A 16,125-nucleotide genomic window follows, 5' to 3' on the forward strand; every position below is an offset into this window, starting at 1 on the left:
TGTCTATTCCTTATATTTTCATTAGGTATTCATTAAAATAAATACAAAATATAAACATGTAGTATAATAAGCCAAAGGGATATAGGGTACAAAAAAGCATGGATAAGTTAAAGGTTAAAGATAAGTTCTTTGATTTTTTCTCATTTTAACCAGTCACGTATTTAGAGGGAAGTGTAACCAGCTGGTTGCCCGTCGGATTTATTAATCCATTTAGGGGGTGGATATTATAACTTTCTGTCAAAATAAAATATTACAGCTAAAAAATGTATATTTTTTTCATCAACTGTTCGAAAATTAATATTAATAATATTGATCACTTTATTTTTAAATTTTCAATTCAGGAGAAAGTTATAAAGTGTATCTAGATTATAATTATTAATCAAACTAATATCAAAACAATTGCAATAATAATAAATAATAATAGGTTTTCTTCAGTTTATATTTTATTTGTATAATATTATGTGGTATACCAACCTACATACCATAACTACTCGATTCTTTCAATATAATATAAACACAATCAATTTTTTTTTACAACAAAAAAAACATTAAATGCTTATAAAGAAATCATTGTGCTAGTTTTTGTTTAATTAATACTTTGCTTTATAAAACGCGGTAATTTGTTTATTTACCATTGATTTTCCTAGAGATTTAAGAAGGTAACTAATAGATTAAAATGCGAAATATAGGAACGAATGCAGTTTAGCTCCCAAGCGATTTTCTTAACATTTTGGTAAAATCAGTAGAAATTCCTAATTACTTACATATCGTACTTACGTTTTATTTTCTTGTTATACGGCCGTCAGCCCTGATTTTCAATTTTAAGTCTCTTTGATTAAGACAATGCATTATTCCTTTAGTCGTAAAAGTGCTCACTTAAATACTTGCTTGCCATTCGGCATCTAAAATGTTAAATGTAATAACTATATCGTAGGCGTGCGTGAAATATAATATACGATAGGTAGGTGGTATAATAAGTATTAAAATAGGTACGTGATGATTCACAAATAACTTTATTTATGTTTAGATTATTAGTTAGGTACTTATACCAGGACACTAGGTACTTATTAAACTATATAGTATATAGTAACCTATAGGTAGGTACACGTTTAAAATATTTCAAACTGTCAAGTGATGGATAAAATTGACATAACAAATACATGTCTACACAATAAATCATAAATACATACATAATACATAATAATTATACATTATACTGAAAACAACAAGAATTCTGTATCAGTTAGGTATACCGGTATACCGGTATAGAAAAAAAAATTACTCATCAGTTATCTCTAATCAAATTTATTAAATATTAAGTACCTTATTCATAACTTCAATCAAATGTTACAGTTAACAAAAAAATGATCATAGTCTAAAATGATTAAACATTGACACAATTCAAATTAACCTAACCTAATCTTGCAATAAAATTAGGCATTTGTCTCGGTTCAATCTCATTCATTCTTTTAATTTTTAGCTAATACAATTGAATGTGCACATATGCCACATTCTTAATTATGATAGATGTGATAAAATACGATTTAAAATGTCATATATTATATTAACAGTTAAAGCAATTACAATTTATAATAACAATGTAAATGTTATAGTATAGTATAAATAAATCTATATAAGAAAAATATTGTGATAAAACTAACTAATGTCACTAAATAACTAAAAATTGATGTCATTATTAATTAGTATTTGATTATTAAAACATAGTTTACATAACAATGTAACATTTATATTAAAATAAAAATTAAGTTTAATCTATCATTATAGGTATATAACTAGTAATTACCTATGTGATGCAATTATTAACAAAATTTAAAATATCAAAAAAAAAACGTCTAGTTTTCAAACTTGTGTAACATATTTTTGTTAATATTTCCAAATACAATAAATTAGAATATATTCATTATACCACTGTACAAATGTTAAATATTTTTTATTTTTTTGTCTGTAAATGAAATAATTAGAATACATTTTTTTAATTTTTATGAAGCATAATAATTGAACACCTAAATTACAACCTTTCTATCATCGATGATCGTATATTAAATTATTATGAATTGAAATTTTATTTCATTTTATTTATAATCAAAAAAGTATAAATCCAACTTAAGTGACGGAATAAAGAGTGCCTGATATTGTACATATATGCAACACAATTATGCGTCATGACCCATGTCCACGTGTATATTATATTTTACTATAAGCATCTGTATTCCAGAAGTATCAAGCTCACAGACACAAAACAAATTATTGAGTTCAGATTTTCTGAGCATAGCCTTTGCTTTGTATTCTTATACTAGTAATTTAGCTAGTCTAAAATTTGTTTATAGTTCAGACGTTTTATCTAGTTGGTTAGATCAACTATAGTTGGGTTAGAGTAATAATTATATTTTAGTCGACTATTTATTTTAGTATTATATAAATAGAAATACATAAAATTGTCTATTCTAATTTTAAGATTTGAACATTTAGTACAAGGTTAAATACGCTTCCACACATTACGTGCCTTTGTTATCCTAATTCCATGATGTCCATAACACAAATTAAAAATCCGGAGAAGTTGCTCTGCTATATAGTAGGTTTTGAGTTTCGAGCCTTGAGGTAACCGTATGTGTTGAATTTGAATTCAGCCTCAATTTCTAAGGATATTATATAATTTATTTATATATTACATTTAGTCTAAATATTTTAAAAATGTATTTATGATGTATATAGAATTCTGCATCGAATAATAATTTTTAATTTAATCAAAATAACTAAAATTATTGCACAATCGATTAATATTTTTCGTTTCAATATTTAATTTTAAATTGTTATCTTCAATAATGATATTTTTAAACTGCTGAAAGAATAACATAATTTGAAGAACCTTCAACCTTGTATTTATTTTAAGCTTTATTATAGCTATTATTCTTAAAAACTTTATAAATTCGTAACTTTACTACAAAACAATTTTCAATAATTTTCAAATCTTCAAATGTCAAAACTTGATATTTAAACGCTAATTTAAAAAAATTGTGATTGTGTATTTTTAGTATTTTTAAATTGATTAAGTATAATTTAGAAATCTTAATTTAAATTGACAAGCTTTTTTTCTGTTAATAATAAATCAAAAAGGGCTAAAATATTTTGAAAACAATATCATGTCTAGAAATGTCTAATATATTTGGTGAAAATTTCAGCTATCTACTGTTGTTTGCTTATGAATTACCACAATAAGTATAGTAAAATCGATTTTTTTAAAAAATGGGCGTCGCATAAATTTTAATATTCTCGTTTTTTCATAATTTTTATTTTAGTTTTTACCGATTATTTTGAAAAGTACTGAGAATTTTTTACTTTTTCTCCCGAGTCAATCTTTATCTTATTTGCTACTAATTACTATATACCTATATCCTAATACCCCATCAAAGTTGAATATTGAATATTTATACTGTTCCAAAAGTTGATGACTGACAAAACATTTCGTTCTACCTACTCAGAATCTAAAATTAAAAATATTTAGACTAAAGTTATAAGAACATTTAAAAACTAATATAATACTATAATACTTATATTACTATAATAGTCAATAGATATAAAAATTAAAAATTAATACAAATAATAATTTATTTACAATAGAGTATTTTTATTGTCCTCCCTCCACAAACCAAAATTCTACGTTCAGGCTTCAGCTTAAATTTTAAATGACGGCAGCTCTTTTAAATAAAAAAATTAATAAACAAATACATTTATTCACTCTTATATTATTAAAAATAACAAAGTAAAAATGATTATTTTGAACGGAGAATATGATTTGTCATGCATTTGTAAGACGAGCGGAGATATCAGATTTCACATGCGTAGGTATGTAACGTCCAATATTATATGATTTTTCAAAAAATTTAAATTAACTTCAAAATAAAATAAACAAATTTTAAAAATCTGTTCCACGATTCTCTAGTTGGATTTCTCATGTTTATTTAGATTCAAGTGCTATTTTCGAAGAAATCATATACGCCTAGATTTGGAAGAATTAGCCAGTGAAAAATGTTGATTGGGTGCATCGATCACATATAGGTATTTCTTCCTAGCACCCAATTTCGGTAGGTTTAAACTAAAAACATGTTTCTACGACCAACGAAGGCTAAGTGCTATTAGAAATACTACTGTAACAGCCTCTATTAATTCTTAATAAAAATTCAAAAGGGTAAATGTAAATTTAGATACTTAATAATAAGCAACTATTTGTTAATCAAAAATACAATTTTAGTTGCATTATTTTCAACTACATTTAAGTTAGATGGTACCTATTACTTTTTTCTAATTTGAATGCAACTTTATATTTTTATTGAAAATTAAACAATGTTGAAGTAGCTAAGTAACGAACAAATAAACATATAGGTATATTATTAATTCTCTGTTTAACTATTAAATTTATTTTATATACCTAATGTTAATAATATAATATGAATTCTTTTAAAACCGTTATGCCAACTAAAATGAACATAAAAGTTGTAGGTTGTTTATTATCTACAACTTTTCATAAAACTAAATATCTACTTTTTGTATGTTAGTTTTCACTTATTTAAAATGTAATCATTATAAAACAGTTATTCAATTTTAGAATTTGGTGAAACATCGGCATGATTTGGTTAATAAACATACTATTAGAGGTGTTATGGACATTGAATGGACGAGATGTTTGTGGAAAATAAATCAAGTATAAATAAAAAAAATACAGTTGAATAGGTGGTACTTTTTGATATTTCTATAGATATTTAAACAAACCTTGTCTATAGATTCTCGGTGGTGCGAAACGTCAAGATACTGAAGCAATATTTATCAATAAAACCTATATAGGCGCTTATGCAGAATTTCAAAACTATTTAAGCGTCAAATACAATATAACTATGAGTTTATGGTCTGTGAATTGCAAACAACTAGCATCGATTGATATTCAAGATTATTATAATAATAAAGTAAATATTAGATAGGTATCCAGGTAGGTACAAGTTTAAAACGACTTTAATATTAAACATTAACTACATATAGTCTATAAATATAATAAATAGTAAATAATGATACAATACGACAAACAGTAAATACTAAATATTATATTATTGTAAATATTAGGTACGAAATTAAATTGACATTTAATTATTTATAAACTTACTATGATGCTGTAGTGCTGTACACTGTGATTCACCAATACCAAATATTACACCCTGTGTAACCATTTGTAAATAACTGGTATATTGAAGAAGAACAATTTGTTGAGCATGTTTGGTGAATCACTCTGTAGAGTTATATAGATATTATAGATACATAGTGTATTATGTCAATAGGTATAGTTATTAGTTGTATAGTAGGTAATTATTAATATTTGTGTGGCTAAAATTTAAACATTGAACACAATTCTTAGAAGTTGACTGCTTACAATTATTAGCTAATTTTACTCTTCGGTAGTTACTAGTTAGTATCCTTAAAAAAAATGTTTTAAGAATTAATTTCTAAGGATTTTACAAAAAGTCAATAGATATTTTGTTTTTAAATTTTCAAATATTTGAAATAATTTCTGCCTAATTTCAGGCGAGTAAAATAACCAAGAGAAACCGTTAATATAATAATAAGTCCAACATCTTCATATTTAGTTATTGGATAAAATACATAAATAGATTGCACAAACATTTAATAAAACCAAATAGAATCGATAAATAGAGTACATTGATTTTAAATTATCTGAAAATATTTAAGTAGGTAATTAAGTTATGTTTAAAATGGTGGGCCCACGCAATCAGATATATCTGACATCTAAGAACCATAATCAGGGCCACGTATTTAAAAATTATGATCCCCGGTACACTTATTAAATTCCACCCCTCTTTTTAGTTGGCAGGGGGGAGATGGATATCCAGTGTTTAAAATAAAAATTATAAATAGGAATACCTAAATACAATTTTAAAAAATTATGTATTTTAAATAAAGGAACAAACTCACTTTAATTTTCACCCATTTTTCAGATTTTTTTAGTTTTTGGAACATGTACCTATTTCAACGAGTTAAGAACGATGGTATAAATGTGCAGAAATCATCATTCTTTATCCTTCCGAAGTTTGCGATTTTCTGTTTTTACGCATGTGCACAACGTTATGCTTTACCACCAAGCACCGTACCTTTAACAATATTTGATTTTTTTAGATCAGCACATATTATAATGTAATATACTAATATAGTAATATAAAAGTATAACAATAGTAGACTGCAGTAGTCGCTCGCTACGCTTACCAGCTCCGATCGCTATAAAAGTTATTAATTATTATGAACATCGAAAAAAATATTTTATCTAATTGTATAATATATTATATAATATAATATACCTATAACCTAGATATCGTATATTTTTTTTAATTCCTAATTAGATACTCAAAAATAATTTTTAAAATACAAAATGTGTAAGAATCCATTTTAAATACCTAGGTACCTACATAAGTACATAACAATACCGAATAAGGTATAAAAATTAAATATTGAAAGAAAATGATGAACACATAAGTATAAAAACTATCATTTTTAGCCACCCCCAAAAATGTGCCGTTTTGAGCTTTTGTTCTAATTTGTTGTAAGCCTAATTGTGTTGTAATAGTTATTAAGTGACTCAGTCTTAACTTCTATAATAATAATATTTTATAATAATGCCGATAGTAAAATAATAAGTAAATGTAATGAAATTAATAATAATATACAATTAAGTATAGAAAGAAATATTTTATATCCATTGTGGTATTGTCCGACATCGTGACTTAATATACTTACAAGTTTGACGACTTTATTCAGACTCATAGTATTCAATGTCAGGCTATTAAGTAGGTACCTGACACCTGTAGAATTTTTTATTTTAACCACTAACTTCAGATATTGTGTATGCACAATAAATTTTTTTTTACATATAGGTAGGTAACGACAACCCAGTACCCACCCATTCTTAAATTGAAATATATTATATAAGTATTATATAACTATATAAGTAATAACCTATGTGTATAATACCTATTATGTTTAGTCGACATTTGTGCGTATGGTTTTTGAAGTTAACAATTGGGAAATTGGCCACATTGTTTTCGTTGTTAGTATATTATTAGGTATTCATTTAATTGTTTGGAATAACTACTTATTTGAAAAAAAAAAATATTTGATTTTTAGCTATTTGATAAACTAGTTCCAAAAACTTGTAAGTATTTCAAACAGTTATGTATAAATAAAACTGAAGGATACTTGAACAGTTTTATACACAGGATTGATATAAATAATGGTTTCATTCAAGCCGGGCGTAAGTTAATTATTTTTTATTTTATCAGATGCTCCACGCAATTTGTTTTAATTTTATTAATTTCATACAGGAATCTTAAATAAAATAGCGTATTTAAAAAAAGAAAACTTTTCAGTAAGTCACGATAGAAGAGGTGTGCTGTCTTTAGCTAGTAGACGAACATATTTCAATGGCCCGGAATTTATTATTAGTTTTCAACCAAATCCTTGGATGAACGATAAATATGTGGCGTTTGGGTAACTAAAATAAAAAAATCGGTAAGGTCAAAACACTAGTAATAAATAACAACAATTTAACGGTATACAGACATGCTGTCGAGGGCGAGAAGACCTTAAAAACAATTGAGAAATTGTCAAGCGCTCGTGAAATCTCCGACCGACAAATTCGTATAACTTCGTGTGATGTATTGCCGAACTGTACTCGTCCTGTAAAAACAAAATTAGACGAATTTTTATACACAATTATCGACAAAATTATACACAAAGCTGTGTACGCATACACGTACGGTAAACCCAAACCACTCCACTTGCCCATCAAAACTGATCTTGAGTACGTAGAATCGATTATTCGGACCTTAACGAACAACGTCATGGGTAAAATCGAAGACTCTGCATCACCTCAAGAAACCAAACCATTAATTGATGTTGTCCATTCGAAACGCTCGAAACTACGTCTGGGTTCCATGTCTATTCCGAGCGCGCCATCTAGCTGCAAGGACGAAACGAAGAGAAAATATTCGCTGATAAAGTTGAAGCCATATTCTGCCGGGCTTGACGAAACTGCGAGTCGAATACTCGGAACTGAAAACATTTCTACGATCAAATCGAAACGCACGGGCGCTTGCAGTGCAATATCGATCGGCAAAAACGCCAAATATGGTGTAAATTTATCAGCAAATCATAAGGATTATTGGAAATATAAAAAAATATATGACGGCATTGCCAATTGAATAATTATACATTTACACGTAAATTACTCATCCAGTATCCACTAGACATAAATCATACAGCTATAACACTAGTCAATAAGTCTTAATTCATAATTTCATCAATCGCCAATGTTTCTACGTCGTTTATGCATTCTTAAACTAATTTTTCCGATTGCGTTGACATTTGGTACACAGATACCTAGATTAGACCTTGAGGAAGAAGTTGGGCTACATTTTATCACGGAATAAGGTAAATAAGAGGTCCTACCCGGGGAGTTTCTCAAACGGGGATTTTGAGATTTACGACGGAAATTGTTATTTATAAATGGTTGCTATTGGTTTTAATAATTATTATTTTTATTATTAATGCGATAAGCCTGTGTATTTTAGTACAGAATGTATCGAGTTCGAACCACAGTTTCGATTGACAAATTTTTTGCATTTTTTATACTTTACAGTAATACAGTTAAATTATACATTTACGTACACACCATATTATGCGAGGTCCGCGATTTACTGCAGGTAGATTGCCTACTTGATATAATATACTGCTCCCATAATCACAAGCGAATACACGGACAACGCCGGTCGGATGGCTGTATATTTAAATATGATATTATAATTTACACTTAAAAAGACATTGCTTATTTGCTTCCACAGCATATTACACCCATCACAAAAACCTAGCAACAGCAAAGCATTTCTGTCTCAGCTAGTCTTATTCGTATATAATAAAATATCTAAATAAAATAGCATTTTAAATCATAAATTACACGCGTATGACAAATGTGTAATTAGGAATTACGTATAATATATTATAACCTATAGGTATTAAAAAGGTAGTTTGTTTTATAGACAGTTACGGGGAAATCGTGAAAACATTAGTAAAATTGCCATAAATATATTATCGTTTATCATATAAGTAGGTACCTATATGTCCATTTTAATAATATTATTATACGTCATTAGTCATTCCTATCGAAATAAAAAGTTGCGAGTTGGCAGTAGAAATTGGTATAATGTATTTTAGGAAGTCTATCTAGTGTCATAGTAGGCGTAATAATCCACAATAACCAACCTGCACTGTCATCCTATCTTATCCCTAAGATGACGTCCTATTTTTTTTTACAGGATAGTCTTTTATTTTGATTTGTTTCATGATGTCCTGACGAACTTGTCTCGGGACACTTTTTGTCTCATTTTTTTTTTATATCGATTCCAATTATTTCGTATTAATTCTCATTAGTATGTACTTATAATATAAAGCTCCATATAGTCACGCAGATATAATATTACAACAACTAGTTACTAGATATCATATACTATTATATTACTTAGCAGTCATACTGAAGTAAGCCGCCATTTATAAAGCAGGCAATGTATACATTTTATTCATATACATTATACATTTATACATAATATAATATATACTTATATTTTGTTCTGCTGTACAGTAGGTTACAAGTGAGTCACTGTAATGGATTGTTTTAAATTTGAATTCTATGATACATAATAGGTATCACTGTATAAGAAAAACGATTCAGAGCGAAGACGGTAAGTCAGTCTATGATATAACCAAGTATATTTGATGATATTATTGTGAATTAAATAATTTATAAATAGTATAACCTATATTTACGAGGAACCTTGTTTTAAATTTTTAATCCTTAGCTATAAAAGTTAAATATTTTATAAATTTATGACTTCAAAATAGTTTTTATTTTATAATTTTAAATTTGATAAATTTTGTCAAAATTCAAACTTAAAATGTTTATAAAAAAAAATTTTGCCCATATATTTTTGATATTTTTCAACTGCTATTGTAGCAATATATATCAGGAGCCTTGTATTAAATTTTCACGCATTTTTACCCAACAAATAAGATTTTAATGACAATTATAGAAAAAAAAAATGAAAAAATTGAAAACTGACAGTAGGTACGTAAACAACTTAGTGTTAAAATATTTTCAAAATATTATGTTTCTGAGTGAAAACAGTGAGCCGATAATTATTAGTTATTACTAAGTATTTTTTATGATATATTAATATTGCTATTTTTGTATTTATTATATTAGGAATTAATATTTAATTTTTATATAATAGTTTATATTATTATTTTATATAATTCATTATCGTTATTGACTTTTGAGTGCTGAGTCTGCAATACTTTACCGTATAACGGTGTTAGATGTTTGTGGGATAAATAGGCAATACCTTAAAATTAATCTTAATGTTTTGAAAATTTCATTGAGTATATTAAATATTTTAATAATATATATTGTAAATTGTTCAAGTCTATCAATAACTTTTTTGAATTTTAACTAAAATAAAACGTAAAATATTTATAAATAGCTCAAACAGAGTCAAAATCGTTTGAAAATTATAGCATGTTGCATGTAAATTGTTGGTATACCTATAGAAAATGGTAGTATATACATTTGTTGAACATTTAAATTATCTACATTCCATGGTTATTCGTTTTTGAACTACAACTACAGTTTCACTGTAAGACAGGGAAATCAATTTTGTCAAAAATTGGTTTTTACTTAATTTGAATTTGTTATTTTTGCCGATTATTTCGAAAAGTACTAGGAATTTTCAGCGTTGATGCTCCCAAAAATACCAACTACATCCAATTATCAGAAACCACCCTCAAAGTTGATGATCATTATTTACACTATAATAAATGGCTAAACAGACATTTAGTCATGCTATGATATTTATATTTTATACATAAACGATAAACACACACAAAAAAAGGATGTTTTAAATCAATAATATTATACCTACATTCATCTCCGATCAGAATTCTAAACAGTTCAAACTTGAAAAAAATAATATGCAACGGCAAGGAAATACCTATCTACCTATACTTTATAAATGTCATCTGACGACTGACATTATTGTATTCGTTTATTATTCGGTCTTCATAACATTAGATAGCTGGGGTGGATATCGTGATTTGTGGTGCTTGCGTGGGAGGTTTGCGAGGGTCTAGAACTAGCCATTTTATACTACTCACTCACTTAACCTTGTTAAAAAGTTCGTATTTTTATACATTTTTACACGGCCAAGTATGTTAATACTGCAGCAGTGCAGCTATAGTTACAAAATATTTTAGATTTTTTTGGTTTTATACATTTATTCAAAAAGCATTTATATGTATTGTTTGCGTTGATAATAATAATAATTATTAGGTACCTACTACCTACCTACCTAACCCTCAAACATACTAAAATAGACACGAAGTGTATAATAGAAAATAATAAATAACAATGAATATCACTTGGTTGGTTATACAACTGATAAAACAAATAGTTTTACTTTAACCTTCGAAAATCGTAAGGATGTCAACAAAAATAAAGCGGTTCAGCTGAGTAAGAACCAACCGGATGACGTTAACTAATCCATATGTTGACACTTGACAGTTGACAGATTTAAGGGTAGAACTGTAGAAGTACCCAAAATGTATAGTATAAGCGTGTATTTCAATAACAAACTATCATGCTATATGCATACCTAATATACATATGGGCATCTGGCATACCATTATACCAACGCATTTTTAAATCTCCATCGCCGACAGATCATAGACTACAATTTGACTTACACAATATATACATATAGCGACATGCCTACATACATATAGTTAGGTAATATTGGAATTGGCTATTATAAGTAGGTATAATCACAATAAAGTAATATACGCAACAACCATGTAAATTATACAATATAAATTCTCTAGCTAGTGTGAAAGTCAATAATATTGGATACATTTCAATTTGCTAAATAGGTAGGTAATATATTTTATGTTTGTTATGACAAATTAATTAAAAACCGAGATTTTTTTGGAAATCGACCAAATATATTTCGGTAAACTTACTTTTAATGATCACTGCACATTATGGAAGTTTAAAAACTTATTCGAGTGTCGATAGGGGCCTGTGGACATAATATCGAACACATTAATACGTTTTTATACTTTTCCAAATTCTGTATACTGTAGCAAGTTATTTGCCGAATGTCACAGCGTACATCCTACAGCATATAACATATTATAAAATATTATATTATGTTTGTCGAAAAGTATTTATAATAATATTATAATAACCGAGATGTATTATATAATACTATGATCGTTGATTAAATATTCCAATATTAAAGTATATTTGATCAATGCTATGATGTAATATACTATCTAATATATTACCTACATAAAAACTCAAAATTGTAATAAATAAAAATATCCCTGGAAGTACCTATAATTTAGATAATTGTTAAGAGGAGTAGACTTGTATAGAGGGCATATACAGGGCCGCATTTAGGGGGGGGCTGGGTACAACTGCCCCGGGCGCCAGTATTTTAGGGGCGCCAAAATGTTGTGGCCAGAAATATGTTTACTTGAGAATTATTAAAATTGTATAATTTTAATTATTTTAATAACAGTACCTATTATATATAAAGTATATTAGTATTATGTTGCTTGAAGTTTTTTTAATTAATATTAATTTGCATAGTTTTATATAATTTTATTTTATTTATTCATGAAATACCTACAACATACTTAAATATGTTAAAAAAAACAATTTATATGATGAATTATAAGCAAGGTTTAGGTGACATAAATTCAAATGTATCTTTGCGGAGAGAGGATTAAGCAATTACTAAACAATATTTTTTGAAAAAGCACACATTGTAAAACAAATATTCTTTTCTGTGCTCAAAATCTAAAAGTTTATTGAGGATCTATTTCCCATATTTTCCGTGGGTAGGCCCCTTAGGGGGAAGCAATTTTTTTTTCACCGGAGCTTAGGGGGCGCCAATTTTTATTTGCACTGGGGCGCAAAATGTCTAGATGCGACACTGGGTATATACACACCTATAATCTAATAACTAATATACCTAAGTTATATAAACATTAAGTATTTCATTCTTAAAATTTAAAAAATATATTGCGTAATTTATTGTATTATTATTAAATAACCTACTTAATTTTGTTTTAAATTATTTACCAATCAGCCAACGACTAAAATATACCAACAATTTTATTTAGCATCCCAGGCTTGATTCTAAAAAAACATGTCAAAGGATTCGGTAAGATTCCCACTTTCTGCCTACAGGATTTGGATTTTGAACGTACCTATATGGCTATATATACCATATAATTTTAATTATAACTTATTATAAGATCATACCATAATACTATAGTTATAACATATATGGATACCTATTTAGTTTGTTTTATTGCGGACTGTAGTTAGAGATGTACCAATAGCAACATTTTAAGTGTGAAAAATCTAATTGTTATTTTTGGGTGAATTTCCTTTAAGAAAGTATAATTCTTAAAAGAATTTCAGCAGGAGGGGGGATAAAAATGGATATCGCTGTGTCTGTATCATGTTATACATGAATCATGTATACCTAATGGTTGTAACGCCTATAACTTATAACGTTTAAGTGTTACAACATTAGTCACGGTAGATGTATTTTTTTCATATCGATGTATTTACAAATAATTGAAGACCCTTTTGAAAATCTTCACCTGCAGGGCGGCAGGTCACTGTGCGCTGCACCATCCGCACCTATAATAACAATTACCTGGAAACACTTAAATAATATGCACTGCAATCCTACGACCACTCACCGCTATAATATATAGGTAGCCGATTGCAAATGTTTGAATTTTATTCGGTGTTTCAACGTCATCGAGTATATATTTTATAGGTATGTGTAAATGCGAAAACACAAACGTCACAAATCCATCTACATTCTACATGTATACTTTATAGAAAATGTTCATATTATGGTAAGACAGAGTAAGTATTTGCCAAGATTAATTTAATAATTAACATCTACCTACGTCTGAGAAAAACATTTTGAGGCGCCCTGGGCAACACGAGTTTTCCAACCACGCCCACTTTCACGGTGCGATGGACACACGAAATAACAAAGTACCTACGTATAATACACGTGTATTATATAGACAAGACGTGTATGCCTGATGCCGTCAGAGTCGTTGAACGACCGACGACAACTGCGGGAATACGGGATGCGGCGCGTCGGTGTGTCTCTTTGTCCGGCGGACGCACGAAGACGGCGACGGATGCCAATAATAATGTGCGCGGCGTGGCGCGATTTTATCACCACGACCGTAACCACCACCGCGGCCGATTATAGGTACCTAATACCTGTATATAGGTGCCGGTATTCGTGTGAATGAATAATTATAAAATTGTTTTATCTAAATCATGCAGTGTTTGGAAGGAACGAGTTCCAAAAGGAACGGATTCCTGGAACGAATTCCTTTATAAGGAACGGCACAATGAACGAATTCCTTTTTTTTATAAAAAAAGAACGAGAAAATGAACTAGTTCTTTTTTTCAAGGAAAAATAACAAAATTATTCGTTCCTTTCTAGTTCTTTCTATATTAAGTTAAAATTATAATCAATTATTATGATACACATTAATTATTAGGTAGGTACATAATGTAAAATGTTATTGTTTACCTAAAACAAATAGCCGGTCGTGAAAACTGAGCTACACTCGGAAAGCCGCAGTAACAATATCGTTATGCCTAGGCGGTAAATGGTTAATGCTATTAAAGAAGTAATTATTTCAGTCACCCAAAAATATTTTTCAGTTTCACACTAAGTAAATCATTTGAGTATTTGACTATAGTACCTATAATTATTTTATAGCATGTTTATAGTATTGGCGTATTGGAACGATTTGTTATTATTTTTAAATAAAATTCAATTTTACACCAGTCAATTTTTATTTTTTGTCCGACCCGCCCGATCTTTTTAGTAAATAAATAGAAATAATTTTCTCAGAGATATTCAATAAAAACAAAGATGTTAAGTAAAAATGTTATGATGTTTTACTATTATTTACAGAAATATTACGTATGCAGGTTATTATTAACTGTAATTTATTTATAAATATGTACCTAGTATTGTTTATTGCATAATAGTCAATTGAGCAATACCTATATTATATAGATAGTATTTACGATGAAGAGAAAAATATATAACATTTATAACAAAAGGGTTGTGCGATTTTTTTTTAATAGGTACCTGTTTAAATTTTAAATGTAAGCTTTATTAAGAAAAATTAAAGCCTATGATAATGTGTGTACTATTTTTTACTAGGTACCTATTGATCATAAAGATATAAGTAACGGGAAGTGAAAAAATAAAATGCAAAATGTTTACAAATGCATATAACACGAATACACGATTAATAAATTACTAAGGACAAGCATTTATTTTTGTTTTAACATTGTCTATTGTTTAACAATAAATTTCACTTACCTTAAGTAAGCTCAGTCTAGTCAGTTAGTGTATTCTGGCTTGAAATCGTTTGATTCTTGATATTCAAATTCAATGACATACAAAATAATTCTAATACAGGAGAACTTTAATATTATAGATTAGGTAACTACAATACTTATCGGCACACACAGATTGCGGGTGATATATGTAATGTATATATACATATTGTCAAATATGTACTCAAATTATCATATATAAATTACGATTACCTACCATTTACCTATGTCGATGTCATATACTCATTCATCAATGTATACCTACTTAAATAATGACGTAGGCCATGAATAATTAAAAAACAATTCAAATAGTTACGTTCTACAATCTACATTATTTAAAACAAAATATAAATTATTTTGTACATTTCCACAATTTTAAACCTTAAAATGTATGATTAGTAATTAGGACTAGAAATGTACATAATAATAGTCAATATACCTATTCATGTACATTATAAACTTCCATAGCGGACAAACTGTATTGTATAATTGCTATTCATAGATTGTAGGACTTGGAATTACTCAAGTCAAAAATAATA

The 16,125-nt window shown here is 27.8% G+C and overlaps 1 protein-coding gene and 1 long non-coding RNA gene across 2 annotated transcripts; one reads left to right on the plus strand and one right to left on the minus strand.

The window, feature by feature from the left end:
* Positions 1–1,942: 1,942 nt before the first annotated feature.
* Positions 1,943–6,319, minus strand: LOC115034224. Its single transcript, XR_003839577.1, has 3 exons — positions 5,998–6,319; positions 5,174–5,296; positions 1,943–2,657 (listed from the first exon to the last, which is right to left on the minus strand). It is a non-coding gene; the product is annotated as an uncharacterized LOC115034224 (long non-coding RNA).
* LOC100570896 (probable inactive peptidyl-prolyl cis-trans isomerase-like 6) lies at positions 4,305–8,285 on the plus strand. Its single transcript, XM_003246565.4, has 7 exons — positions 4,305–4,565; positions 4,625–4,720; positions 4,800–4,979; positions 7,061–7,123; positions 7,201–7,327; positions 7,398–7,563; positions 7,634–8,285. Exons 1-7 carry the CDS (start codon positions 4,467–4,469, stop codon positions 8,274–8,276), a joined length of 1,374 nt encoding a protein of 457 aa, XP_003246613.1. The 5' UTR covers positions 4,305–4,466; the 3' UTR covers positions 8,277–8,285.
* The last annotated feature ends 7,840 nt before the right edge of the window (positions 8,286–16,125 follow it).

The sequence above is a fragment of the Acyrthosiphon pisum genome, chromosome A2 (genome assembly GCF_005508785.2).
Source record: "Acyrthosiphon pisum isolate AL4f chromosome A2, pea_aphid_22Mar2018_4r6ur, whole genome shotgun sequence".
Taxonomy (NCBI): Eukaryota; Metazoa; Arthropoda; class Insecta; order Hemiptera; family Aphididae; genus Acyrthosiphon; species Acyrthosiphon pisum.